Source organism: Larus michahellis, chromosome 9 (genome assembly GCF_964199755.1).
Source record: "Larus michahellis chromosome 9, bLarMic1.1, whole genome shotgun sequence".
In the NCBI taxonomy this organism is placed as follows: domain Eukaryota; kingdom Metazoa; phylum Chordata; class Aves; order Charadriiformes; family Laridae; genus Larus; species Larus michahellis.
The window spans coordinates 849,256-876,931 of NC_133904.1; the positions used below are offsets into that span (position 1 = coordinate 849,256).

The 27,676-nt window shown below is 46.0% G+C and overlaps 1 protein-coding gene across 4 annotated transcripts; it reads left to right on the forward strand.

Moving 5' to 3' along the window:
- Positions 1 to 24,265, forward strand: GOLM2 (golgi membrane protein 2). Of its 4 annotated transcripts, XM_074601961.1 has the most exons (10): positions 1 to 628; positions 7,122 to 7,176; positions 8,231 to 8,333; positions 9,440 to 9,530; positions 10,443 to 10,587; positions 11,456 to 11,536; positions 11,885 to 11,983; positions 13,382 to 13,555; positions 18,164 to 18,331; positions 22,542 to 24,265. In XM_074601961.1, exons 1-10 carry the CDS (start codon positions 302 to 304, stop codon positions 22,613 to 22,615), a joined length of 1,317 nt encoding a protein of 438 aa, XP_074458062.1. In that variant the 5' UTR covers positions 1 to 301; the 3' UTR covers positions 22,616 to 24,265. The 4 variants fall into 4 exon arrangements, with proteins under 4 accessions (XP_074458062.1, XP_074458064.1, XP_074458065.1 ...); XM_074601963.1 differs by lacking the exon at positions 18,164 to 18,331 and having other exon boundaries at positions 22,502 to 24,265; XM_074601964.1 differs by lacking the exon at positions 18,164 to 18,331 and having other exon boundaries at positions 22,505 to 24,265.
- Positions 24,266 to 27,676: the final 3,411 nt, after the last annotated feature.

Consider the following 27,676-nt stretch of genomic DNA (forward strand, 5'->3'; position numbering starts at 1 on the left):
GGGGCGGGGCGCGGCGGCCGGGCTCGCTGCCGGCCTGTCCCTCCCCGCGGGGCGGCCACGGCAGCGCGGCCAGAGCCCGGCCCCCGCCCGGCCTCCCCTCCCCTCGCCCCGCTCCTCCCCGGGCAGCCCGCTCTCCATTGCTCTCCCTCAGGGTCCGCCGCTGCCGGGGATGCGCCCGGCCCCCCGGAGCAACCAGGCGCCCTGAGCAGTCTTCCTGACCCCCCCCCCCCCCCCCCCGCTCCGTCCCTGCTTCTCCCCTCTCAGGCGCGGGCGGAGGCGGTGAGCGGGTGAAGCCTCCCCCATGGTGGGCTTCGGGGCCAACCGGAGGGGCGGCCGTCTGCCTTCCCTCGTCTTCGTGGCGCTGCTGGTGGTGATCGCCATCCTCGCCTTCAACTGCTGGAACGCCTCGTCCCGCCAGGCCCTGCTGCAGGAGGAGCTGGCCGAGCTGCAGAGCCAGGCCAAGCGCACCGAGGTGGCCCGGGGGCGCCTGGAGAAGAGGAACTCGGACCTGATGGGCAAGGTGGACTCCCACAAGAAGCAGCTGGAGCAGAAGGAGGCCGACTACAGCCAGCTGAGCAGCCAGCTGCAGGCCCGGGACGGCCAGGTGAAGAAGTGCGAGGACAGCAAGGTAAAGCGGAGGGGGCAGCCGGGCCCGGGCTCGGCGGGGGGATCCCCCGGCGCCCTGCGGGGTGCCTCTGCCCCGGGGACAGCGATTGCTCTGGCCCGGTGGTGGCCGGTGGCCCCGCAGCGTCCGCAGCCCGGCCTGGGGGTGAAATAAGTCCCGGAGGCACCGGTGCCTGGAGCTTTGGCCGCTGTGGAGACATTGCAGCGCGCCCGGGTTTCCGCACGCACCCCAGAAAAGAGCTGCAAGCGTCCAGCAAAGGCAGTGTCTGCGCTCACAAGGAAAACGCTGAGAGCTCGCTGTTTTGCAGATGTCTACTTTAAATTTTTATACTTTTTTTTGAGCTTTTTTCCTCTGCTGAGCTTATTTGATCTTTTGTGATCAGTCGGAAAGCTATACGCAGCCCTAAAACCACCGTTTGCTTGTCCTCAAGGGAAACGAACCAAGTATAGCATTGCAGTGTAGCACCCCTGAGCTTGTCTCTCAAAATGCCCTGCACGTCAGGGGCTGGTTCATATGCTGCCAGTGTATACCTGAAAAAAAATTAAATTCTTGCTGCTGACGTAACGTGTCATTTTCATTAGCTACAATGCTAATCCAAAATTCAGCTTGCCCTTTCATGCGGAGGTGGCCTGGGGATTTCTTTTGTTGTGGAAGGGAAAATGAGTGAATGCATCAACTTTCACTGTTCCACTTTCATCATCATCATCACAGGCAACTCTTCACAAAGGAGTTAAGCAGACAAGTTCTTTTACTTAGTCATGTATGGAAGCGTGTACTCTATTTGCATGCAGTTCGTAATTCTGCTAATTGAACACTTTATCACAGTAGGATTTATGGAAATATCACAGTTAGGCTTATTACTGGCTGTGTTTGTTTTTCTGGCCCTTTCATATCACTTACTTGATGAGCAGAATAAGGAAATGCATTTAATTGTCACAGAAAAACTGAATACATGCATGTCTCATTACAGAATTACAGCTTTCTTCAAATTGACTTAGTGTTAAAGTTATGTTTTATTTCCTACCAAATCATTAAAATTAAGCCATTTGTGTGTTCAGCAAACTTGATTTTTTTCATTTCTTAGTTTTTTCTGAGATTGGGATAAAAAGCCTGATTAGATATGCAGTGGTGAGTACTGGTGCTCTCCGTTGGAAATAAATGCAACTAACACCGTTATACTATAAATCTGCTTTGATTTACAAATAAGTACTCTATTCAGATATCAGAATATCAAAAGTCTGATGAGTAAGAGAAGCTGAACTCAAACCAGGTAGGCTTTAACAAAGATGTAAAAGAAAAGTTGTAGTTTTCTAAACTGTTGGGATTTTTGGTTTGGCTTTTTTCTTGTTTTGTGTTTTGTTTTTTTTTTTTAATTGAAGAGGGCAGATAGGTTTACTTGTTCTTTGCCCTCCTCAATAATAGCAAGCATCCAAAGACGGTAGTAGCTTGAAAACACAGGAGGTGGTCAGTCATGGCACCGCATGTGAACGCCCTTTCACAGCCAGACTGGACAAATTAATGGAGGAAGTCTGCTGAAGGTAGATAAATACACTGAAACAGCCTCCGAGCTGCAGACTGCTGGAGAAGTGGTTAAGGATATTCAAGTGAAGTAATATAGGTGGGTATTTGTAGTATGGCTGTTCTTTAGGTAGGTGAAGTTGATTTTGTGTTCCTGTTATTTAGCCTGTGTTCATAGGGCAATGAACTTGTTTCATGCATGCCTGCAACTCACTGCCAGGTGTAAAACTCCACTGTTCAGGTAAGCTATCAGTTACGGGGTTGCATGGCAAGGCTTGCGTTTAATACAAGAAATTTGTATATATTTTTTTAAATCTGTGAGTCTTTACTGTAGGACACCAGGAGAGAAAATGCAAGTGCTAAGTCAGGGTGTCTCGCAGGGGTTACTGGAAGCCAGAGCCCGCTTTGGGGCACAGGATAGAAACCGAGGTCTGCCTGCTGACGGCTTCGCTGCTCTGCGTACTCTGGCTGGGCTCTGGACACGCTGGCAGCCTGACGTCTCACAGGGCAGAGCAGGGGGGGAGCAAGGGAAATGTGATGAGTAAACCTCACAAATTAATCTTATCGTTAATTGTATGCATACTGCAGTATATGCTCTGTGTCTTTGTTCTTTGTTCCAGAAGCTGCCATTTAAGGTCATGCGAGCTAGTAGCTTTTGGAATATCCTCCCTTCTCAACTTGTGCTGAAAATGTTCAGTGTGCCTTAACAGGCAAGAATAGCAGTATGTTTTATCAGTAACCACTCACTGTCCCTTTCTCTTTTTCCTCCCGTGTGAGCTACTGTCATGTTCTCAGTGGCAACAATCCTATTTTTTTTCTAAAAAAAAAAAAACCAAACCCTTTAAGTGACTATACTTTAGAGAGTAGAGAATAAAGCTCTGTTTTAGAGAATAAAGGTCTGTTAAAAAAAAAAAGTAGTAGGCATAAAGTGTCTGCTTAAAAAAGGCTTGACTGATAATTTTTTTTCCTCTCAACAAACTGTTTTTTACCAATGATCTTACTCCATTTGTGAAATGTAGGAGCTATAATAAAACACCAACACAGGTAATTCCCAGGGTATCGAGTGATTGCAACAGATCTAGACTTGTGTCATAGAAAACTTATTTGAAAGATGCTACTCTGGTGGTTATCATGGTGTCAGTTCTGCTTTATGCTCCTTTGTCTTCATAAGAGAGTCTTTGCCTTGTGGTTATGTAAATCAAGTGTGCGTTCCCCCAGTGTTGAGGTGACTTGAATTTCCACAGGCAACTTCCTCCTGGCTCAGTGATATCTGTAGTGGAGCCCAGACCCTTGTCTCTGCCCTCCCTCCCCTGCGTGCGTACGAGCCAGCCACACTGCACCGCAATATTCTGTGCTCTGAGGAGCAAGTGGAGTAGTGTGACCTGGTGTCTTGCGTTTAAAAAAAAAAAAAAAAAAAAAAAAAAAGGAAAACAACAAACCCCCCCCGCCCCGGTGAGTTCTTGGGAATTATTCTCTTCTCCTCTCAGCCTCTGCTCATCTTGATGAGCTCATGATGGTCTGCTGGGCCTTGGAACAAACCAGAGGAGTTCTCCTGGGGCTCCTTCTGGGAGGTTGACAGGGGTGGCGGTTGCCCCAGCATTTGGGGGGGGTGATGTGTGCAGACTTAGCTTTAGTTTCCTGAGCATTTCATGCTGGTTTGCAGCATGCTGTGAGGATACTCTTTTTTTTTTTTTTTCCTATAACTTTACACATCCCTTTGCAATAAGCACAATAAAATGATTGAATGGCAGGCATTTGTGGTGGAGAGCTTCCAAGTGGCAACCATCCAGCGTGTAGGGGCTGGTAGCTCTGTGTTTGCTGTTGCAGCTCTCGGAGCATGCCTTTCTCATTCCAGAGCCATTGCTGGCAGTGCCAGGTATGTAATACTGCCTTGCCCCTTAGCTGGTGCCTAGAAATGGTGCTTCACAGGATGACACTGTTTAGTAACCATCCCTGGGAGCAGCCAGTTACGTTCTTCATTGCCAAAACTCCTTGACAGCTCTCAGTTTGCAAAGCTGTAACTTTACAGCAGTGATGTTGAGAGCATCTTCTGATCTTGCTGTATGTTCCTGATGATCACATTGTCATCTCCGGTGCTGTGCTCACTGCTTGATGATAGCACTGCCTATTCTGAAAAAGGCAGTCGACAACAGTATAAAGATCATGGAATCGTGGCATATAGACCCCTGTCCAAACAGACTTGGAAAGACTTCCCTGTGCTCTTCCAGCACATGCCCTGGTAATGTGCTGGGAGTGCCCGGGCTGGGGAAGCGGCACAGAGGAGTACGGACCCTCGTTTGAGCTGATTCCACAGGCAGTTCGGAGGGTGTTCTTGTGCGATAAATGAGTCACAGGGAAATACGGGTGGATGTTTACGGTTTACCACTTATTTCAATGGAAAGCAATACCACCTGTGTGCTGCCCTGCCACAGAACGAGCTAAGCTCCAGCCTTTGTAACTTTTTTCCTTACAGTGCCTTTCAATATAAGACCTTTAACAATTCAGCCAGCGCTGCAAGGTTGCCTTGCATGTACATAGCTCCAGCATGCACAGGACTTCTGATGGTTTTTTCCTGTGCACAGCTCATTGGGTTACAGATGATTTGTTTTATACATCCCAACTGCTTTGGAAAGGATCTGAAAAGCCGCTGAGAAATATGAACAGTACAAATAAGTCTAGACTCAAGGAGGACACAGCTCAGAAAGAACTGGACTTGTGCCATGGTTTGTGGAGTGTGTTTTTTTGCATGTGTAGGTGGAACAGATCCCATGAATCATAAAAAAGCTTCTTCCCTTTCTATCCTTCAGATAAGGGACATTTGCTGTCAGCTGAGCTGTTTTGGATGTAAATTCTGTCACTTTTCTCTGAAACTCAAAATTGCCAAAATGAAAGATTGTGTTATAAAACTGATGCTATCTTCAACTCAAACTCCTGTTAACAGACAGGCAGCCCTCCCCCAGCCTGTTGCAAGTCAAATGTGTTCTAGGATGAGCAGAAGCAAGCCAGTAGGGAGGCTTTAGTCTGAATTCTGATAGCTGAAGGTTTGAAAACAAGCCGCTACTTCCCAGGATCTCCTTTGGTTGTAGACTTACTGGGTTCTGAGAAAGAACTGCATTACAGTGGAGGATGGGGAAAATTTGGTGATTATTGCCAGTGGCTTTGTAAAATAGGGAGAGATACTTTTTCATTAACACTCAACAAATCACTCTATTTGTCTCTTCCCCTGTCCCGGTGTCTGTTGGACGCAGAGCTGGCGGGCTGGGTGCCTGGTGGAGTAGACAGTCTCAGTGGTGACTTTCCTGTTGCGCTTCTGTGCAGGGGTTGCTTGCGCTTTTGAAATAAAGCAGGGGAAGCCCAACCGGGGCTTTCCTTTGACTGAGTATTGTTCGTTGTGCACCCTGTAACCAGAGTGTCTTGGTGGGCAGAGCACGTGTATAAGGGCGTCACAAACGCGTGGCTCAACCACGCTCCTGAAGAGTCCCTGTTGGGTGTTTTCCCTTTGTATCCTATTCTAGAGCAGTATGGTCAGCGTTCTCAGGTTACCAAAAGATTGCATCATCTGCCACTCTGGCTTCTTTTTTGCGGGGGAGAGCCTTGTGAAGTGGCTGGGTGGGCCTCTCCAGGCTCCAGAAGCCTTCTTGGCCAGTGTCCCCGGCCGGGGCCAGGGTTTGCTGCCAGCACTGCCCGTGTGCGTCGCTGCTCGGGGTGAGCCAGGATGCTGCAGTCTGGCACGGACCACGCTCTCCATGAGCACTCTCCTTCCGAAGGAGCGCCTGTTATGTGAGCGGAGCTGTTGGATGCGTGCCCCCGTGTACACGCTGTTCTGCAGAAAATCACGATTTCAGCAGTTCTTGCATGGCCGTACTTGCTAAAGTTAGAAATGCCTGTCTCAACCCATACGGGACACATTGAGTCAGACAGTCCAGAGGCTGAGTGCCTCTTAAAAACAAACACGATATGAAACATTTCTAAAGAAATTAACAATTTGATAAAAGGGAAGGTAGAGGTGGGTGGAGGAAGTCTTAAAATAAGGGCACATGTCTTTTTTGTTTGTTTTGACAGGAAATGTAGGTAAGTGACTCAGACAGGGAGGTTCAGAATGCGTGTGGGAATTGAAGCAGCCCGTGTGCCCCACGGCAGCGTCGCTGTGCTGGTACTTCAGCCTGGGATTCCCACAGGCAATGCTGACCTTGTAAGCCAGGAATGGCAACCCTCCCAGCACCCTTTCTAGAGTTTACATCGATCATGAACTTACAAGAAAAATAACTACAGCATCAGCGTTGCCTGGTGACAGTTGTGGATTTTTTCACCCTTTCTCAGTATCCTCTACATGTGCCTCTTTCTCTTCATTTCTGCTGGTTTTTGTCTTGGTGTATGTCTTTACGTAAGAACAAGACAAAGCCTCTTTCCTTAATGACTTTGTGTACATGCATTTCTTTTTGATTGTAACTGCTATTTTTTTCCTTACTAAAAATACCAAATGAAAAGCTGTTGTGGAAGCCTACTGGTGTCAGATTCTCTCTTAAAAATAAAATGTGTATTATGAATATTAGGTAATATCACATTAAAAAATTACTTTAAATATACGTTAGGTAAAAATTGTTTTAGCTGATGATGCTGTGTGATTATTTTAATGCACTTATGCTTCGGCATTGGAAATTCCCTGTCTCCTGCAGTATCAGAATGCAGAGCGTTTATTTTAGTCCTGACAGAATCTACTTTTTTTGATAGAAATATGTTCTGGAAATTAATTTAAGTCCTTGTTAGCAAAACCTAAAGATAGTGTTTAGATTGGTGATATCACACAGGTAACTAAATACACATTTCCTGTATTTACAGGAACTTTGTATGCGTCATTCTGATAATCCTTTACATACTTTGTCTTTACAATGAAAACAAACGCACCTGTGTCTTCACAGTCTGACCCCTCTCTCACCTGCTGATTGTCTGTATTTACGCAGCCATTTCTTCCTTTCAGATTAAGCTGCAGAACAACATATCCTATCAAATGGCAGACATACATCGTTTAAAGGGTAAGGAATTTATGGCCAAAAGGTGATCTGGCAGACTGTGAGTTGTGTGGTTTTTACCTGCCAAAGTACTGTGGAATACATTTTAAATGAAAGATCAAGTGATGCTGGAACGTGGCATAACGTGAAATTTCATTATATTTGTTTATTACCTAGTCTGGTTAAGAGTAGGGTTGGCTCTCGTCGGCTTTGCTCTGCTGACTGCAGAAAGAACACGCATTCTGGCACTGCTTACTTCCAAGATACTAGAAACGTTTGCATGACCAAATGCACAATTTCGTATAGTTTGGATCAGCAATGTTGTGATACTTAGGCTGGGTTAGAAAAGGTCCAGAAAACAGCTTTTAAGGCTGATATATACAGACACGATTGCAATCTTACTCTGTGGGTTTCAGAGTGACCTGGAACAGCTAATGCCGAAATTTGAACATGCCTGCAGACAACATATTTGGCATTTCTGCCTATATCTGTCTAGCTGCAATTTAAAATAGTAGAAGCTTAACAGTAATTTGTAGCCTGAGGAGCAGGGAGAACAACTTCTAGAAAAATTACTTGTGAAGATAGGAATATGTATTGGTTTTATAGGAATATGTATTGGTTTTATAGGAATATGTATTGGTTTTATGGATAGTGTGAAGGTACCTTCTTTTGTACATTTATTACAGAACAAGAATATTTGACCATTGAGCCTACAGTCACCTAGTAGTACTTTTATGTTACTCAGAATAACAGAATCTTTCATGAAATTAAGGAGGTTTCCAACAGATAGGTGAAATAGCACTGTGTAAGTCTTCTGAATGAAAAGGTAAAGAAAAATTTAGGGGGGTTGGCACAGTATCAGAAGAATTGTTCTAAAATTCGTAGTGACATCTGGCATACGTGAGTAAATTGGCATCTTTTTCAAGTTAGTTTGAGAATCTTTAAAGTATATCTAGAAGAAATAATGTAAAACTTGAGCAAATTTTTAACTTACGTAGCAATATTGCAAGTTGTATCTGCCGTGGGGCATTTTTTCTTGTATTTCTATATTCATGTTGATTTTTGCTTTTTGGTCTAGAGCAACTAGCAGAACTACGTCAGGAATTCATTCGCCAGGAAGATCAGCTTCACGAGTACAAGAAGAACAATACTTACCTTACACGGAGATTGGAATATGATAGGTATGTCTTCAGCAGTGTTAGTAACTGTAGGCTCCTGTGTGTGTGATGGAAGTCTGGATTTATTAAAAAGTGCAAACAAATCCTGTTCCTGCTAATCCTCAAACGGGAGTGTGCTCGCTTGGTGATGTAACTCTGGCTTAGCTAGTTGTTTGATTTTAAAATTCTGGTTTTTTGTGATGTTCTGCTCCTCTCCCAAAACAGAAATATGATCTAAGAAAAATCTGACTTACTGGAATTGTTCAGCATGGGACAATTTTAAGCCAATGCACTTTTTATAACGTGGAGATCTTGGTTAACAAATACTTGGAAGAGTTTAATCAACACAGTTCTGTAAGCCGCCAGGCTTGTTAATTGCTGTCTTTCTATAAATGTAATTTTATTTTTATCAACTGAGGTTGAAAGCATTGTCTATACTGAAATTTTAAGTTGACCTCAGCCTTTTCAGTTTATGATGGAGAAGCAGAGAGAACAACTACTTCTGAAGCTATGAGGGAGGTTAACACTTTGAGAAAATGTTTCAAACTTTCACATAAAAAACAATCTCCTTTGCTCTGTGTGCTATGTTGAGTACTTGCGGGTTTGTAGGAGGCTGGAATTTTGTGGAATTGGGTTGATCTCGCTGTGACTTGTCAGAGAAGTTGGGACACTGAGCGGTGTCATTCGCATCTTGTTATTTGAGTTGGTAGCAGTAACTGATAGTAGTAGTTGTGCATCGTCTGCGTTGACAGCCGTGGGAGATACATTGCTTCCCTAGTGGAATTAATATATGCTGTTAGGTTAACTGTTAACTGTGACAGGTTAACTGTGAAGCTGGATTTTTCGGTTGCTTTCCAGGTTTTGCAGGAAATATGTTCAAGGCCATTCTGTTTATGTTACTGTTTTTCTGCTCTGTCCCTATTTTTTCCAGTTCTGCTTTCTTTCTGTATTCAGTCCATTTCCACTCCATACACATTCCAGGACAAGGCTTTTTGGACAGACTATTCTAGTTATATCTCAGGTTTGGCTTTTTGTGCCACTTCATTTTTTTTTTTTTTTTACCCTTATTTTATTTATGGGAGAGCGGATACAACAAATTAAATGTAACTAACAATGTGTTTCTAATCAAGTCTGCAGTGTGGGCAACAGATCAAGGAAATGAGACTGCAACATGAAGAAAACATGAAGAAATTAATGGACCAAATTATGCGGGAACAAAAGGTAACGCACAGCTAAGTTTCTTTGTTGAATTAGAAGAGCGTGAAGTCTGCTGTTTGTTTGACTCAGCATTTGAGATGTATGGAGGCCCTGGACATTTCTTCCCTAACTTTTTGTTAAATACCGTCCTGAGCAGCCCTAAGTGAGTATTAGTATAAGAACAGCTGGCTGTTTTGCTCCATCAGCGAGCTGAGCCTTGAAGAACAGGCTGAATTCTTTGCTCCTGCCTGCATGACATCACTGCGAGGGATTTCAGTTTCTTCTCTGTAAAATGGATATTACTTTATAGCTCTCCAGCGGACGATCTGTGTTCTTACAACCTTATATAGGTTATTGCAAAGGGGAACCTGATCTCTGTTGAGGCCTCGAGGTGCTAATGTGATGCAAATAACAATGGCATTGGAATGGTATCAAGGGTGTAATTATGTGGCGCAAGCTGCCAGTAGAATATGGGCCTCTTTCCTACAAACAGATGAAATAACCCGCACTTCTTAAAATTTCATTTCCTTACTTCGTCTGTTTACAAACATTTCAAAAGGCAAACTTCAAGTAGATTTCAGTCAGATCTTTCTTAAAATCTAGAATTGTTTCAAAGTCTGTGACCTGAGGTTTAAGGCCAATGATACCTTAACCTATTTGCGTTACACTTAAGAGTTAGATATGCCAATATAAATGTCATGCAGCCATGCTGTATTTTACATTTTCTGTTCAGTTTTGTGTCCATATTCTCATCTCCTACCCTCAGGATTCAGGTTTGTATATAGAGGACTTCTGCTGTTGTTTGCTTTGGTGATCATCTAATTCATAAATGCGATTTTGCTTACGCAAAGTAAGCAAATTTTAATTTGAGGGGGTTTGTTTTGTAATTTTCAGGGATGTGCTTAATATTGGTTCCTTATGAATTTGTTCTAACAGGCCACACAAAAAATTCAGTCCAGTAAAGACACCGAAGTAAGTCCCAATAATGATGACCAGGCAATATCTAAGACTGCTCCAGAGGCAGAAGATAAAAACACAGTAAAGAATGAGCAGCCTTCAGACCATGTTGTAAATGGGAAAGGTATTTCCTTTTTTTTTTTTGTCATTCCTGATGGATAGTGGGCCACTTGTGTTGTATCCTTTGCCATCAACATAGAATTGTGCCTTTCTGTGAAGTAGAGCAATGAATTATTTGGCTAAGATAACTTGATTAACTGCATGTGATTGTAGTAAGTTAGAGTTTATAGGTATCCAGAGACTGGCATGTCAATTCTCTGGGTCCTGTTACGAACGTAGTTTCTTGCATGGTTTTGGGTTCACGTTGGTTCATTTGGCATCTCCTTCCTCATGTGGGCAGTTGTGAACTGGGGCTGCCTCTCCGCTCCCACTAAGGAGCATTGGGATGAGCTGGGGAAGGGTGTGCTGTTGGAGAGCTGGGATCCGCGCAGAGGAGGTGGCTGGCGGTGAGGAGAAGTCTCCACTTGGGGAAGTTGGCAGGAACAGCAGGGACCTTCGGCTATCAGGAGCTGTACAGGAGGCTCTCAGCGAGTAACTATTGCAGTTGTTTCCTCCTTGTAGGCCTCTCCGAAAGGCACATGGGTTCCCTTCATTGCTACTTCTTGAGCTGCTGAACCAGCACCTTCTTGTACGAGTTCAGTGTCTGTTCCGGCCGGCCCTTGCAGCAGGCTCCGCTTACGCGGCTACAAAGGGCGGCGTGTCTGTTTCCCCTCCTTTTCTGAAGATTGCACGGACCTTGGGAGCGCTGCTCCAAAGCAGTCTTCAGTGGCTTTGACAGAACAATATAGGAGTGCTGTAGTTGCGTTATCAATATGGGACATGTTCTGTGGATAAAGGACTTTTCTTCTGGTCTTAGAGCCTTCCACAAGAGGGAAAGTCACTGTTCAGACTTCAAGGTTAATAAGGCAGAGTGTCCTATTCGTGTTTTACAGAGAAAATCAAACCAGGAGGAGATGCAGGCATGCCTGAAATAGAAGATAATGATCCTGCTAAAGCTGAAGATACTCCCACCGGTTAGGAGAAATATTTTAATACTTCCACATTTGGGTTCTTGGTGTATATATTCTGTTTGAATACCATGTGTTTCATAGTGAATGCAAAGTTTTAAAATCTCTCTATGATAATAAAATTCAAGTGGGGTGAAAATCTGATAATTTTTACTGTGCTTTAGAGGTTTATTTTCCAAACTGAATGCTTCTCATATTATCATTTATCCCAGAAATCTTGTATTTTATATTTTCATCTATGGTTTGAACACAAGAAAACAACAAGAAAAAGTTTACAGGATTGTTGGAGGAAGACCTGGTATATACTGTCTGTTCGTTTCACGTTAATGCTTTTATCTGTGTATTTTATTTTAGCTTTAAAGAAGCCACTTATTTCAGCTCCTAAAAGCGAAGTTCATCAGCCTGTTATAAATCTTCCAACTGAACAGCCCCACGCCCCAAATCTGGCACCAGGTAAATTCTTATTAGCATGTGACAAGTCAACATTTTGTAGGAAACTTACCATTCAGTATCTGCTGCCATATCAGGAATGATAGAGGTACGTGGCCAGCCCCTTGTTCGGGTTTGATGTGGGCACAAAAGAAAAACAAGGATCAGTTTCTGCAGGATCCAAAATTGAGTGTATTCTTAGTCCGGCCTCCTGAGGCACTGGGGTTGCTGGTTGTGCGAGCTCTTTTTGTGTCCGTGTCCCGTCCTTCTTCCAGTAATTTCTGAGCCTTTTGACCAACTTCAGCCAAATTTGAGAGTTAGACGTTTCAAAGGTAAGTGCTTCAAGATTTCTCCACTGGCAGAGGAGAGTAATTGAAATTAATACTCTTACTTAGGGATACTAATTAGGTGGGGCTGCAACATACCATCAAGAGCTGGCTGTTGGTCTGTCGGTAGCCAGTTAGAGATTAAACGTCGGTACTGTCACTTGCTCAGTGTCCTCCTGTTTCTGTGACCAGCTCACTGGAGGGTGATGTGAGGGAGGTTTAGGACATGTGAGAAGTAACAGTACTGCAGTGAAAGGGTTTAGAAGAATTGCAATTAGAAAGGACGGAAATCCATAGAAAATACACTTAATTTTAATCCTGGCAGATCAAGTCACTTTGCTTTAATGTGAAAGAGAATGTTAGGTTATAGCTGCACTGTGAATGTCATATTCAGATACTGACCGGCTAAAAATCATCAAATATAATGTACTTGATATATTTGTGACGTGACCAAACAGCTTGAAGCTTTTTGTTATGTCCATTATCGGTTCTTCTGAAAAAAGGCAACAGAAGTATTTCTTAATTTCTTTCCTTTTGCAGTGGTTCTGTAAGCAGATTAGAATACCAAAATTAGTTCAAAGTCTGTATATGCATTTCCAAATGTCAAGTCTTTTAAATAGTTTGGGCTGTTTTGTTCTTCTGAGGTAGTCCTTCATTTTGACTCTTATTAATGAGAAAACATGAAAAATAGTGAGTGAAATGCTTGCTTCATCAAATTTAGAGTTTATCAGCAGAAGTTGATGTGAATTTCGAGGGGACCAGGGTTTTCTCTATTCCTTGATTATGTAGTCCTGTGATTCTGCTTATTATTTTTAGCATAACTTCTGTGACCTACTGCAACCTTCTCCTCAGATCGCAGCTCTTGAAACAATAAATGCTGCTTAATAGATTTGAAAAGCAGAATCAGCAGGAGGAAAAAAAAATACATAAATGCGTTATTGTTTTAGGCTTCATCAAGCACTTAAGTACATATACAAATGCAGCTGAGAAGGTAACAAGTTAGGATTAATTACGTATTAAAATGTGATGAATTAACTTTTGTGGTAGCCTTCTTCTGGAACTATGGAAAAACCAAACGCGCTTCCTCATTCTCTAGGTTTGCACAGTGACAATGATGGAAATGCCGACATTGCAAAGCAGATACCTCCAAATTCTCTCCAGCACTTAAATTTTGAAGAAAATATGGAAAATCAGAACGAACACAAAATTGAAACGGACCATATAAAAATTCCAAAGAGCAGAGTTAGTGACTTGCAGAAGATGAAGCAAAGTAAGTTGGCCAGTCGCGCGTACTTCGGTATATTAAGCTACTCACTTTATTTTCTATCTGTAGTAGTGCCTCTCTGGAAAATAGGAACCATTTCAGCAGGTGGCCTTCTGCAGAGGGAGCCTGAAAAGAAATGTTATATGTTACTGTGTAAAAGATATGCCTTAATGTCGCACCTTTCATATATATATTCAGCCATTTTAAAAAGTCATTTGCTTATAGGAATTTAAAATGTGTAGTAATTTCCAAAAGCGTTTAAATAGATTAAGTGAAGACTTCTGATACAAGCATGACACTGAGTGACTTATATTCACACTGTATTACTTGACTTAAATACGACGGTTTGGACAATACTGTAAGAATTCAGCCCGTACGTAGGGGGTCTTTGTGGTGGTATATGTGTTTTGGCCAGAAGTTTTTTCTTCTGCATGAGGAAGTTTTCCAGAACCCTTCTCTGCCATGTCTGCTGGAGGAGGAAGCCTTCAGACGGCAGCAAACCATGGATTTGTGTCGTCTGTGGGTAATACTGCTGAGGCTCAGTGGGCAGACAGCAGGAAAGAACTCCAAATCCACACACATCAGTCTGCGAACTGGGGGGTTGGAGGTGCCTCTGCCTCATGGCTGATTCCGTAACGGTGGGAGAGTGTCATCCCTACAGCATTTCATTTAGCGTCTTCCTATAGGATCGTTATGTGCAAACAAGTTTGTTATGGTATCAGTGGAGATACCATAGGTATCTCCTAGGCATACCTTACGTATACCTTAACCCTGTTATTTTTAGAGAACTAATTCCAATTTTTTGGCGTTTGGGTGGGGAATGGGCAGTAAAAACAGGAATGTGACTTTGTCGTAGGCAAATTAATAGAGACCTGTCAGGAATAACTTGCTATTTGGTGGGTGCACAACTTTAAGAAAAGAGTATTCAGAGCATGGGTATCACTACAGTTTTATTTGAAAAGCCTCTGTGAGGTTTACAAAGATGCAGCCTTTGCCTGGCACCGATTGGCATTTTGAGTGCTGGATGATAAACACCGTCTGAGATGTGGCTTTGGCAAGACAAATGTTTGTAAATGTAAAAGTAGTCTGCAGTTAAGAATGGAGAATGACATGCCCAGAGTAAGTGGCAAATAGCAAGTGAGCAGTTCAGTCAAAACCGATGTGGTCAACAGTGGGTATCAGTCACTAATAAATGTTTGAAGTGAGGTTTTTCTTCTGGGATGTGTTAACAGGAATGTCAAATAAGGTAATAAGATGGAGTAACTAACTCTGTTTTACCTAGTGGTTGCGAGGCCGTCCTCTGGCTTCAAATGGCAAAGAAAGATGATGGGAAGCTGGAAGGAATTTAGAGGAGAGAAGGAAGAAAAAAAAAAAAAGGTTTTTGTATAAGGGGGAAAAAAAGCTCTAAAAAGACCCGGGTTGAAGAGGTAGGGAGCAGAGATCGATTCACTGTTGTTTTTTAGAAACAGATCCTCAGGGAAGGCTTCAGTTATTTTAATATCACTCGTGAATCTCTCTGATGAAGTGGGGATAGGTGTATCAGAATTGGCATGTGGCCTCTGCGAGCTTTTCTTCTACTCGGTGTATCCTGAGATGTGCAAGATGATTTAGTTTATCAAAGGAGCTTCTTGAAGATCCTGCCCTTGTCTGGCTGAGCAGCTACAGCTGAAGTGACAGAGCTTCGTGTTTCACTTGTTGGGGTTTTGCACGGATTGTCTGTCTTCCCTGGTGATGGATGAAATGATGAGGGGGCCCAGCGTTGTAGACACAAGCAGTGAATGAAACGTCTCCGTTGTAGGCTGTGAAGGGCTACCCCGGAGTCAGCAATTGTCACTGACTAGTCTTTTCCTTTTCTCTTTGCTCCTTCGTATCTGGAATAACTTACATTGTACACTGTAATGATGCAGTGAGGGAGAGACTGTATCACGTATGGAAATAGCTAATCCAGGTTTGTAGAAGATTTGTTTCCTGATGGATCGGCAGTGGGTGCTCTGAAAGGTCCATTGGGGATAAATTCATCCCTCCGGTGTAGGGGAGCCCAGCTGCGGTGCACAGCTCTCCCTGCAAGTGCCTGGCTGGGGTTTGGGTACCGAGCGCTTCAAAACGCGCTGTGCATCAGCCCATGGGACGAGCCCAGTAACCAGCGTTGGTCAGGGCATCTGGCATATCTGTCTGGTTCCAGAATCGGGGAACTTCTTCCCAGAAGATATTTTCCGTCTTTATTTTGAAAGCGCTGGTAGAGGTACAGAGCTGGGCACATCGCAGCTGTTATGTTTCAGAAGCAGCAGAACCTGAAAGCGACTCCAGCAGCGTCGCTGTTTGTGCTCTCTCCTGGAACAGAGCCGGGTGCAGCCACCTCCAGCCCACGCTGCTGTGTCTGGCTGTGCTGTAAGCGGGTCCTTGGTGAGCAGCGCGTGGACAGCCGCTCTGAGGAATGTGTTTAAGGATCCAGCTCTGAGTAATACCCCGTGTGGCTATTCAGAATTCATCTCGGGAAATGTTACCTGCAGATTTTAGCATCGGCGACGTCCGTATGGGGCATCCCGTGCTGTCACTAACCCCTTGTGCTTCAGGACGACATACCCCCCTGTGCCTGAAATAGCGAGTTGGCGTAATGCTGGCGTTACGCAAGCTGACTCGTGTCGTGGCTGGGGTGATCTGAGAGATCCACAATGTGTCAGGATTCCAGATCCTGTCTGGCTGTTTCAGAAAGCGATGGCTGTGTTGCTGGCTCCAGCTACCAGCGACTCTTGTTCCGGTGTAGCCTGAAGTCTCGCTATGCCAGACCATTACATGTGCCTTTGTTAGAGTACGGGTGTTCTCCCGCTGTTGTGCGGGAAGTCATCTGCTGCCTGCGTCCCTTGTACGCCTGGTGCTGGAGCCGCTGCCGACCCCCGGGCCCAAACCGACTGCTGGTGCGGTGTGTGCGCTCAGCCTTTCCTCCCGTGGTTCGAAGTAGCTTGAGCTAAAAGACCGAACGCTTAAAGCGGGGCGAAGCACCGTAGTGAAGGAGTAGCTGTGTCCCGAAGCTGTGCTGGGATCCTCGCCAGGGCCGGCCCGTGCGCCGGGCTGCGCGTGAGCTCGGCTGACGGGCAGGTAGGGCTCGCCGTGCTTCCTAGCGTCTCTTTTCTAATACTGTAACCTTTCCTTCTGTCAGTTTAAATTTATTCAGTACTTGTTTGTCACGCTATTTCTGGCATATATACAGGCTGGTTTTTTTGTAAGTTAGGTGCATTCAATTGTCTTTCCCTAGCTTGTTTTATATTTAACATGTGTGAATCGTACCGTTCTGTCTGCTTTTTATATATAATGCAGTGTGCAAAAATACAAACAGTAATAGCGGGGATTACTCAACTAGAGATGAATAGAGAATGAATAATATATTAGACTTCTGATTTCTAAACAGATCATAGTTCTTGCTTATTTTATGAAATTAACTGAAACTTCTGTTTCTGTACATTTGAGCTGCACGAGATGTGATTCTTCTGCTTTTCTTCCCCACCCAGATGGGCACTATGTTATTGTTTCTGTCCTCACTTTTATATACCGCCACATGTGACGAGTTTTCATTGTTTTAAGAAATAATTTCATTTTTACATCTGTCCTCTGTCAGCGCAACCTCCTTTTTAATCCTAATGTTGAAATCGCATTCTTCAGTTTTACTTCTCTGTTTAATGGCTTCCACTGCGAATCCCTTACCATCTGCCTTGGCAGAGTTTTTTTTCTGAGTCCGTTTCCAGTCTGTAAGGATTGTATCGCACTTTAATCCTATTTTTTCCGTTTATACATAATCCCTCCAGATCTGTATCCTCTGCAGACTCAGTGTGGTGTTCTTTAAGCGATGGGCGAGCAGACTGTGCTGCGTTGGACTTGAACACGTCTCCCTGTATCCCATTAAACACCAGCTCCCAACTTGACATCACACCATTAATCTTTGACTGTGTGCTTGGTTGACTGTGTGGTCATTTCCGAGTTCCAGCTAATTCTCTTTTTTTGTGCATTGTTTCAGTATCAGTATCTGGAACTATTTTTAATTCTTTGCTGGGAGACAGAAATTCTGAGTTCAGAACATTTTGAAAACTGTTAAAGCTTAATAGGAAACCAGAGTGCAAAGCCAAATTAATTAGGTAGTTAAAAAAATCAGTTCAGAGATGCAAGGCAGATCTTTGCTGGATTTTTACCCTTGACAGAATGGTACGCGCTCTGCAGACATTACCGTGTATGAAGTCAGCAATATATTGCTCTGTCGTGCGTAGAAAAATGCCAGTCCTCAGAAAAAAGTCTGGATAGAAAAACTTCCTCTGTATGCTCTTCAGCATTTTAAAAAACTTTAATTAGTGTTTGTAGGTAACCAAAGTTGGAGCTTTTTGTTTGGGTGCTTACTCTAGCTCTTTTCTCCAAAGAGTGAAGCTTACAACGATCCGATTTCACAGGACCCAAGTGCTGAGCGGCCGCGTGCATCCCTTCGGCACGGAGGTGTTCCCCCCTCGCCCCTTCCTCCTCCTGCTGAGCCTGCCCCAGAACCCCCACTGTCCGACCTGCGCCTGCTTTCGGTTAGAATCTTCCTGTTTCTTTCCTCTCTGCTTCTGACTTAATCCTTTGCCTACTTCACAGGCCGATTCTTTGATGAGAATGAGTCCCCTGTTGATCCGCAGCAGGGTTCTAAACTGGCAGATTATAATGGGGATGATGGTAACGTGGGTGAGTATGAGGCAGACAAACAGGCCGAGCTGGCTTACAATGAGGAAGAGGATGGTGATGGTGGAGAAGAAGACGTCCAAGGTGAGCTTGGGCCTTATCTCCATCCCATTGTAATAAAATCCACGCTGAGTTTTCTTGTTGAATTTGTGTAAAGCCTTGCTATTTTTAGCTGATCAAAAATTTCCAATATAGACTAAATAAGCTTTAGGCAATCTTTAAAATTCGGCTTTCCCTCCCTGTGAAAGCAATGTTACAGCCGTTCGCAGGGAGAGGGTGTTGATACCTCCTTTCAGTCGTGTGTACGGTTTCTGCTAGGAAAATCGAGGCACTTCAAATTTCGGAAACGGTTTTGTCTGAACCCCCCAACCTGGTATCTGGCGAGTTGGGATGCAGTCTTTGCCATCACGGAAGCAGTTTTCAAATACAGAACCGTCGGTTTTTGACTACTGCTTTTGTCCCAGCTTGACAAAACCGTGGTGGTACGCAGCGAGGTCTCAGCAACTCTAAGCGTGATTTTCGTGCGTTGTACACAGATTCAACAGGCTTCTGGTTTTCCTTGCTAACCAAACTCCAACACTCACGACTCTGGCGCTGCCCTAATCCCCATGTGTGCATGTTCCCTCCTCGTTCTGCATGTGCTCCGTGCGTCACCCTCCCAGCGCGTACCTGCCCTCTGTCTGCCGTGTGTTCTCCCATCCTCCATCTACTTGTTTGGGAATATTTTGTGGAAGGCTTGCATGTCTCTAGGGTGAAAATGTTTATGTAAACATATACGGTATTGCCAACTAAGGAAAGTGCAAAATAAAAAGGGGAAAAAAACCAAACCCCAAATACCATGATTTAAGTTCTACAGGCACCCAGATTTTGATTTTTAGCTGGTAGTTTTTCAGACCTGTCTCTAACTGGTATCCAAGCATAATTAATGGGAAAAGCTGATAAAAAATCAGCTGATTTCTGTGGGCATGCATCTAACTGTGCAATGTGAGCATTTTTTGGCTGGGCTGGTAGTTTGAAACTCATGAACAAGCAAAAGAAAAGTATGGATCGGAACCCCGGGCAATTAATTTACTGATAAAAATGAAAACGCCGTTGCTGCTCCTGAAGATGTGGCCTGTTTTGTTACACGTGCTCAAACTAGCGGCGGATTTCAGTCACCCCGGATCGCTAATGCCTGTTCCTCTGGATGGGTTGTTAGTGGGTTGTAATTACTTGTACAAGCCAACTTCCAAGGGCCGGTACAAGAGTGCGCACAGCTGCTGCTCTCCGTGCTGCGCGGGGGAGCCGCTGCTGATGACGGAGGTGTAATGCAAAGGAGAGCCGGGATGTCCCGTGTGTGTGTGTGTCCAGGCTCTGCTCTGCAAATCCAAGCAGTTTGTGGGTCGTGTTTTTCATGGTTTTTCAGGTTCAGTTCCTCATCGTTAAGCGGTGGGTGATGCCCGGCTCCTCACCCCTGCAGTTCCTTAACTGGGTGGACTTCAGAGTACAGTTCTTGAGGTTTTAACCGAGGCCACGTAACTGTTACTGACTCTGTGCTGACTTCTGCCGATTGCCTCGCCGGCCTCTGGGCTCCTCTCTCCCCACAGACCCCCGGGAGGTGGAGGGGGTGGACGGGGCTGCCCAGGCCGTGTGGGACACGACGGTGTTCCCGCTGCTGGCAGCCCTCGCTGTAGCTCCGGGCTCCATGCCGCTTGGCTTACCGGCACAAATACGTTGCTGTGGTGGCCTTTACGGGGACACTAATGGCTTTAGGTAGCAAGAGTTAGTATCGCGTATGCTGTAAAGTGTTACCAGTAACACGAAGAGCATTCCTGTGTGTGCTTACGGAAGGGCAGGCACCATATGGGAGTAAGTGGTGGGAAAATTAAAAACCATAGTGTTGGTGTTTATGTAGCTACGCGAGGGGTGTTGGGCAAAACAGGAGCTGTAACTGAAAGTTGCCGCATAAAACTGTTTCCCATTTAGACGTGGTACCTTGTCCCTTCACCGCTTGGGTGGCTTCACAGTTGGACTTGGCAAAAATGTTTTTGCTGACCAACCCCTCCGTATATCTGTGTAGGCGTAACGGATTTAATACCTGGTACTAAATATTGAAGAGGGACTTCTGGAAGCCTTGTAAAGAAGAATAGCCGGAGCAGCATTGTGTTACTACCTCAAACTTAATTTTCGAAGCCCTTCGTTGTCTGCTAATAACCCGTTGACATGACTTGCGATACAAGTGCGAGCGCGTGGCAAGGGGTACTGCCAGAAGCAGCATTTGAGAAAAAGCGTCTGCTTTAGTCTTTAGATGAATTTGTTTGCAGGGTAGGAGAGGGTAGGACTGTGGGGGTTTGGAGGGAGGGTGGTTGTAATTGTTTAGGCAGGGAAAAAAATGAATTTCTGTCTAAAAACTATTAGAAAAACATCACATGGTTTTGTGTCAGGCTAGAACAAAGCATGTGGCATGTGCAAACAAAGCAGTTTAATTAAACATGTTTTTCTGTTGCCACTAGAAATGTGTGGGCCTCAGATTGGAATTATCAGAGGCAAATACACAGCGGTGGGAGATGGGCTGAGGCGAGCGGCAGGATCCAGCCTGGCCTTCCTTCTCGCAGGCCACCTGCTCGGAAGGCAAGGTGATACGTGAAACTTGTTGGCTTCTGCTGCAGCAAACCTGGTTTGTGATGGCTGGAGGACTACAGAGCGCAAGCGATAGCCACGTGCTGCATTAGTAGTTTCTTAGACCAAAGGCGCGTGTCATGCAGATGGCCGTCAGCCTCCCGCTGCTGGGAGCAGGGTGCCATCGGGCACCCCCTCGCTGCGGGGGGGACAACTCTTGTAACGGTGGGGCAGAGCTTCAGACAGCTTAGCATCTGCTCGCAGACTTAGTGAACTTCAGCTTTGCTTTCCATTCCTATGAACAAGCGTCTTCCCTGAACATAAAGCGACCTGGCTTTGAAATGCAGGAGAAGCTTTTTAACTGAAACAAAGTGCAGTTTTAGGGTTTTTCACTTATTGCGGGAAGGCGGCTGGGGGCCCACACAGGAGAGATCTGCATGATGGCAGGTAGAATGCACAATATTATAATGCATTTTAAAACATCACTTGAAAAAAATGTGCGTTTTCTTGATGGATTTCTTCTGTGTGTGCTACAGGAAATGGTTATACTGAGGATGCACAAGTTTGGGGTGGCTTTTTTTTAATACCATGATTTTTCATGAGGCTCAGAAACCAAACGCCAGGGAGCAGCAGTCAAGCAGCAGGACAGAGTAGAGCGGTGGGGAGAGACAGTCATTCTGGGTCTGAAGGACGAGATGAGACACCTCCGCACTTCCAGCCACGGCCGGAGCTGTGGATGTGTTGTAAGGATGAGCCCAGCGCAGCCGGGACGGCCGAGGCCCCTGCACGGCCGCTTACGGAGCATCGTCCCTGCCCGGCTCCGCTCCCGCCGCGCGTTCCGCAGCATGGCGACGGCTGGGCTGTTCGTCGCGTGGGAGCCTGGCTGGATGGGGCTGCTCCAGTTGTTTCAGAGCAGCGGTGACAAATATTGTGTTGATTCTCCGGCGGTGCTGAGAGAATGTTGATTTCCGTTGACAAGAGGCTGGAAAAGGCTGAGAGCTGCCTTTTACTTGTCTAAGTCTCTCTTCAAATTTCACCCTCAAGTTTGAGACACCAGATAGCAGCACGTGAAAATGCTGGCAGCAAAGTCAACTCCAGCCTTAGTAAAAATCCCCTCACTGAAAATGCGGGGTGCCAGCTGGGTGCGGAGGTACCGTCTGTCCGCTCGGAGCAGCGGGTGGTATCGCCTCCGTGCGGAGGGGCTCACGCCGACTTCTCTGCTCCACCCGGGAGGTGCCCACCTTCCCGTGAAACCTCACAATGTATCGGCTCTAGAACGGGTGAAGAAACGGCAATGTACCTTGCCAGAGTAGGTGACTCCGTAGTTGGGGTGTAGTGGGAGAGTTTGAAACCTTTGAAGGAACATTCTCCAATTACAGTAGTAAGTGTAACTAGTTCCGCAGTCTTTTAAATCAATAAACCTCTGGAACACGGTTGCGATAAAGCCAAGGATATTGAATAGTGCGAAGCCCCAGTCCCTCAGGAGGGACGACTCCCCGAGCGCTGACAGCTGGGCTTGCGATTGCAGGCCCAGGGGGGTTCTCCCTCTTTTCCCGGTGCCTCCGTTCCCATCCGGAACGCGGCTGATCCGGTGGGGATGTCTGCGTGGGCTGAGAAAACATGTTGAAATATACTTTTTTTTTTTTTTTTTTTCAGCAGTATCACATCAGATTTGATCTGAATGTTTCAATTGCAGATGATGAAGAAAGAGACCTACAGAACGACCTGGTTGATTACGGCAAGCCACGCTTCAGCGACGGGGTCCTGTGAGGCTGGAGTCGGCAGGAGCTGGGGATGGGGAGAGATCGCAACTGAGGAACTTGAAGTGCTGCAAACCTGAACCATTTTTACTTGTTACTTTAAAGGAAGCTGATAATTAAAAGTGATGCGTAAGCTCAAAGTCAGCCAAGTACCAGAAGGAACCAGTTCTGTACATATGTACATAGTTGTACTATTGCAAATTGTATTAAAACTACATTTTTGTTGTTACATTGAGCCAACTACTTAGACTGTACCTTATCTGTAATAATCTTTACATTTAAAACCGATATTATAAATACGGGCTGAATTGTTTCTGCAATTTAGAAAACTTTGTAAACTGGAGAACTTGTACAGTTTGTATCTCATGTAACAAATACACTGTGGAGACAATGTACAGCCAAAGGACTCCTTTTCTACAGCGACACCTGTGCGAGCAGCGATCCTCCCGCGTACCTCGCGAGCGCTGTGGGTTTGTGTCTTGCAGGTGAGCTTTCAGTGGGGAATGAGAACGGAATGTTTAAAAAAGTGCTCCTCCCTTAACGTAAGCGAGGGAAGGCTGCGAGAGTCTTCGGAAGCAAGTACCGTTTTAACTCTCCTAGGCCGTGACCAAATCTCGTCGCTAGAGCTGGAAATCGGTGGAATTAGAATTTTAATAATTCGATACGTCCTGAAGTTGTGTAACTAATAGCTTATTTTAAAAGGTAATATAAATAGTTCAGCGCAGCTTGTAGGAAATCTCTGTGTATGTGCTAAAGAGAGCGAGTGTGTTAATGCGGAACAGACCAACCTCCATCAGCTCTGAGGGGACCGTGGCGCGAGGGTCGGCGCTGCCCCTCGGGGGACGCGGTGGGGGCACCCCTTACTGTCCCGAGACCATCCATCCCGTCTTGCAGACGCTCAAGTTAATTTACGGTTTAATTCTTTGATAGAGATCTCTAACCATCTGCCACGTTCCATGTTTTGATTTTCTATACGGAAGGTTTGTAAGTTAGATACTTTTTGTATTCTATGTTTAAGCACTTTCTGAATTTTATGGAAATGATTCTGTTGATCTGCAGTAGTGGAAATTAAGGTTATTAACCCAGCCTGCTTCTCCAAAAGGGCTACTGTGAAAAGAAATTATAGGGCCTATGAGGTGGGTGATTGTACTTTATCTCTGCGCGCAGGTTCCCGCTTGACGTAACGGTTAAGGTTTGCCTGATGCCAGTCCTGGGAAACCTCTTCAGTAATTTCAACAGTCATACAAATCGGGGGGGTTTGGCTACAGGGGTCTTCTACCAATCAGTCTTAAATATAAAAGAAATAAAAATTTCAGATGCTGGCAACGTATCTCAAGTGTTTTTTTGTTGAAGGCTTGAGCTCTGCATTCCGTGCGCCGGGAGGCAGGTGGGGGAATAGCCCTTTGCGTGGTGGGATCTCCTTTCAGTTGAAAATAAAATGCTGAACCTGCCGAGAATTAGATGCCGTACTAATACCACGGGATAAGTATAAACTTGTACCAGGATTCTAAGGCTAGCAGTCTTCAGTAAATACTGTATTTAAGAACCACAATTTTTTTGTTTGTCTTAAAATGTAATTTCACCCTGAATTAGGTGTTAACTTGATTCTTCTAATGAAAGCAACGTTCATGGGTTCTAATAAATTAAGTTGTTTAAAGTATGTGAAGCTTCTCATTGTTTTTTTTTTTCTTTTGACTTTTTAAAATTGATTAACGAGGGGCTTCCCAGGAGCGGAGGTATTTTGCCGTAGGAGCGATGGCCACAGCTGTTTGATGAAGGCCAGCCCTGGGCAGTGACGGAGACGAGGACCCCGCTCCGTGTCCTACAGCTCGGTGCTGTCACCAGCGCCTGCGCCCAAAAGTCTCCTCCAGCGCCCGGACCCGCGCGCTCGGGGGAACCAGCACAGCAGCGCAGGCACCGGCTGTGTGGGGGGCAGGGAGGGACACCCCGGCGGTGCTGCGAGTCTCCCCGCAGCCCGGCGCTGCCGGAGAAACCTCTGGTGCTTTGCCCAGTCCTCCCTGCGCGGCACCTGCTGGCCCCGCTGCTTCCCACCCCTCGGAGCCGGAGACGTTTGGCCACGCACACGCATCACCGAGAAGGGGCGCGAGGCGAAGCGTGCGACAAACGCGCTGCCCTTTGCTAAACGCCCGCGTCCCCGCTCTCGCGCACGAGGCCGTGACTTCTGTTAGGAAAGGAGGGAACCTGCCTCGGGGTGGGGAACCCGCCAAGGCGCCGGTGCCCATCTTCACCCCAGCTCAGTTTTCCGTAGGTCCTGGGACCGTACCCTGCCTCAGCCTGGCCTTTCCCTGCTTCCCAGTAACGTGACGGGGAGATGCATAATCAAATTCGATTTTAGCTTCTTGTCTTCTGTAATACTAAACCATTTCATGTTATTTCTTTGAATCTACCAGTGTGGTGCTTTGGAAAACAACACACCAAAAAACCCCCTTCTCTAGCAAAAGCAGAACGTCCCGTTAGTGCTCAGGGACCGTTTCAGTGTTCTCCGTGGAGAGGGTCGGTGACGGGAAGGATTCCTCAACGCGCTTCCGTTCATTCCGGTTTGTGTATGATACAGAATGGTGTTACCCGCCATTTCTAGACAAAATCATCGGATAACTGATGTTGGGCAGTAGGTGAATTTTATGATAGTCTCGCTATAACTATTTTATGCATAATCAGTTTCTTATTACGTCTAACTCTTCTTGCTTTCTTGTACGCCGCAGGCTGTCTCTTACTTCATGTTTAGAAGGGTCCCGCGTTAAGATTCTTTAGGTCTAACGACAAGAAACATTAACACAACATTCATGCTGGCACCACCCTTTAACTGCGATAGCGGCCACCTCCCCTGGGCCGTGAATCGCTCTGGAAGTGGCCACTTTGCCGTCACCTGGCGGGGGTTTGAGCGAGGCCGAGTCGAGCCGGCACCAACCGCGCGTCTGCAACAAACATCCCGGCAGGCGGCTTCGGCCATCGCTGAAAGGTGACAAAGCCCTCTGCGTCTCCCGGTCCCAGGAAACATCCCCAGCTCTGCACCCACCTTCCGTACGGCTTCAAATTGGTCCGGCCAGATGAGAAAAATGACTGGTTTTCATCCTATTTGAAGGAGATGGTGAAATGGCAAGATACCAGCCCAGATGGACGTTAGCTCTCAACCGGTACACTTACTTCTTGTGTTTTCTGTTTATTCCTTGAGAAATTGATACAGTTTTATGGCTTATTTCATACTCGGCCAAGGGGGAAATGCAGAGTCGTGAAGGAGAGACACGAGCAGGTGACTTGGAAGAAAATTCCCTCTCGGGTCTGGTTGTGTCTCCTCGGCAGAAGGAGCAGCGCTGCCGCCGCACCCGCAGACTCAGCGAAGCTTTGACACAAGGGAAACACTCCCGGTGCCCGTTTGCTGGGTGAGAAGTGCCGGGAGACTCGGCAGACTGCCGGCATGAACCGCAGACTCGGTTTGCCGCTGTATTTTGGGAAAATATTTGGCTTAAGTATGGCCCATATAGAAACACAGTTTGATCTAAGCGGGTATCCTTTTAAGGAATCTAATTTAGGTCACTAAGCGCTTTACCCTTCGTTATTTAGTGACCCAATGTTTAAAGAATTTTATTTCTAAGGGGAATTGTTCTGTCAAACAAATTCCACTTTAGTGAAGAAAAAGAAAAAAAAAAGCCTGCGTTCTTTTGGGAAACTGCCAATGTTTGTAGAGCAGCGTTCCTCGCTCGTTGGTAGATGGCTTTGTCACCGCTCCTTCCTGAGCCATCTCCATCTCCCCGCTCGCACCCGTGCGGCTCCTGCTGCTCCCTCCCCCCAACAGTCAGTCCCGGGCCACCTTCTCCCCCCGGCCGGCGCTTCTGCCTCCCCACCCTCCTCCTCCTCGCACAACACCAGTCTCTTTGGGACCGCGCTCACGGCGGGTTCCCCCGGCGCAGCCCTGCCCACAGCACAACGCCGCGGCCCCGCTGGTGACGCCTTCTCCTGCCTCCTCCAGCGCTCCACGGCTCCACGGCTGTAGAACCTCCTCCGCTCTGGGTCGCATCCCAGCAGCCCTCCGCCAGCCGGGAACGTGGCTCCAGAGCACGCGGGAAACTTGATCGGCAGCGAAGAAAGGCCTCAGCTGGAAAACACACGTCTGAATAATCAAACTGAAGACGCAAGACAACAAATGGCATTTTTCAGGAATTCCTGGAGCTCCTTGTCCTCCACGTCACGCGAGGTTTGCTGTGTGTACAATATCCTGGGAAGCACCAAGCCCCGCTAGCCCCATCCTATGTTTTAATGCTGCAGCGATGCTGACCTGGGGCAACTCCTTCGGCTGGAAGTAGGCTACCCCTAAAGCAAACGTCCCCAAAGGCAAACTCGCCCAAAAAACGGGGCTTGCTTCATTTTCACACTCTGCTAAAGATTGCAAACGCACAAATTATCAGTTCAGTGTTTCATAAGCCTCTTCATATATTCATTTCTCAGGTGCAGTTTGCCAACCAGCTGAGATCCGCAGCTCTCACCCAATACATAGTTCACCTCTTTCCAGGAAGGTGGAGGCCTAAAGACGGGATAAAGCCGCGCTCGCCTTCAAGTACGTAGAAGAGCGTGTGCTGAGCAAAACGCCGTAAATGCACGTCTTTCTAATAAAGTTCCATCAAACACTAGCTCAGTTTTTAAAAGCATTAATTTAAAATATTAATCACTGACCTGCCGATTCGCGTGACCGTACCCAATCCGTCCCGAAGGCAGGCTGCGTTCAGCACCACTAGCAGTGTTTGTGAGTAAACCCAAGAATGACTAACCTATCTGGATTTTGGTTTTTAAAATGCAATTTTGAAATCCCTATGCCATTTCTGCTGAGCCAATACCCGTTTCCATGGAAATCGCAGCACACAGACCGCTGCCACATTTCAGAGCGAGCGAGCCACTTCAACATCTGCGTCCCCGAAACCCCCAGCTAGACTTTGAAACGAAACCAGCTCTCACGTTTGGTGGAACTGGTTTACAGGAAAAATCAAACAGAGCGTCTTTACACGACAGCCCAGCCCAGATCTTTCTAAACAGTCTGTCCCCATCGCTAAAGCGGCAC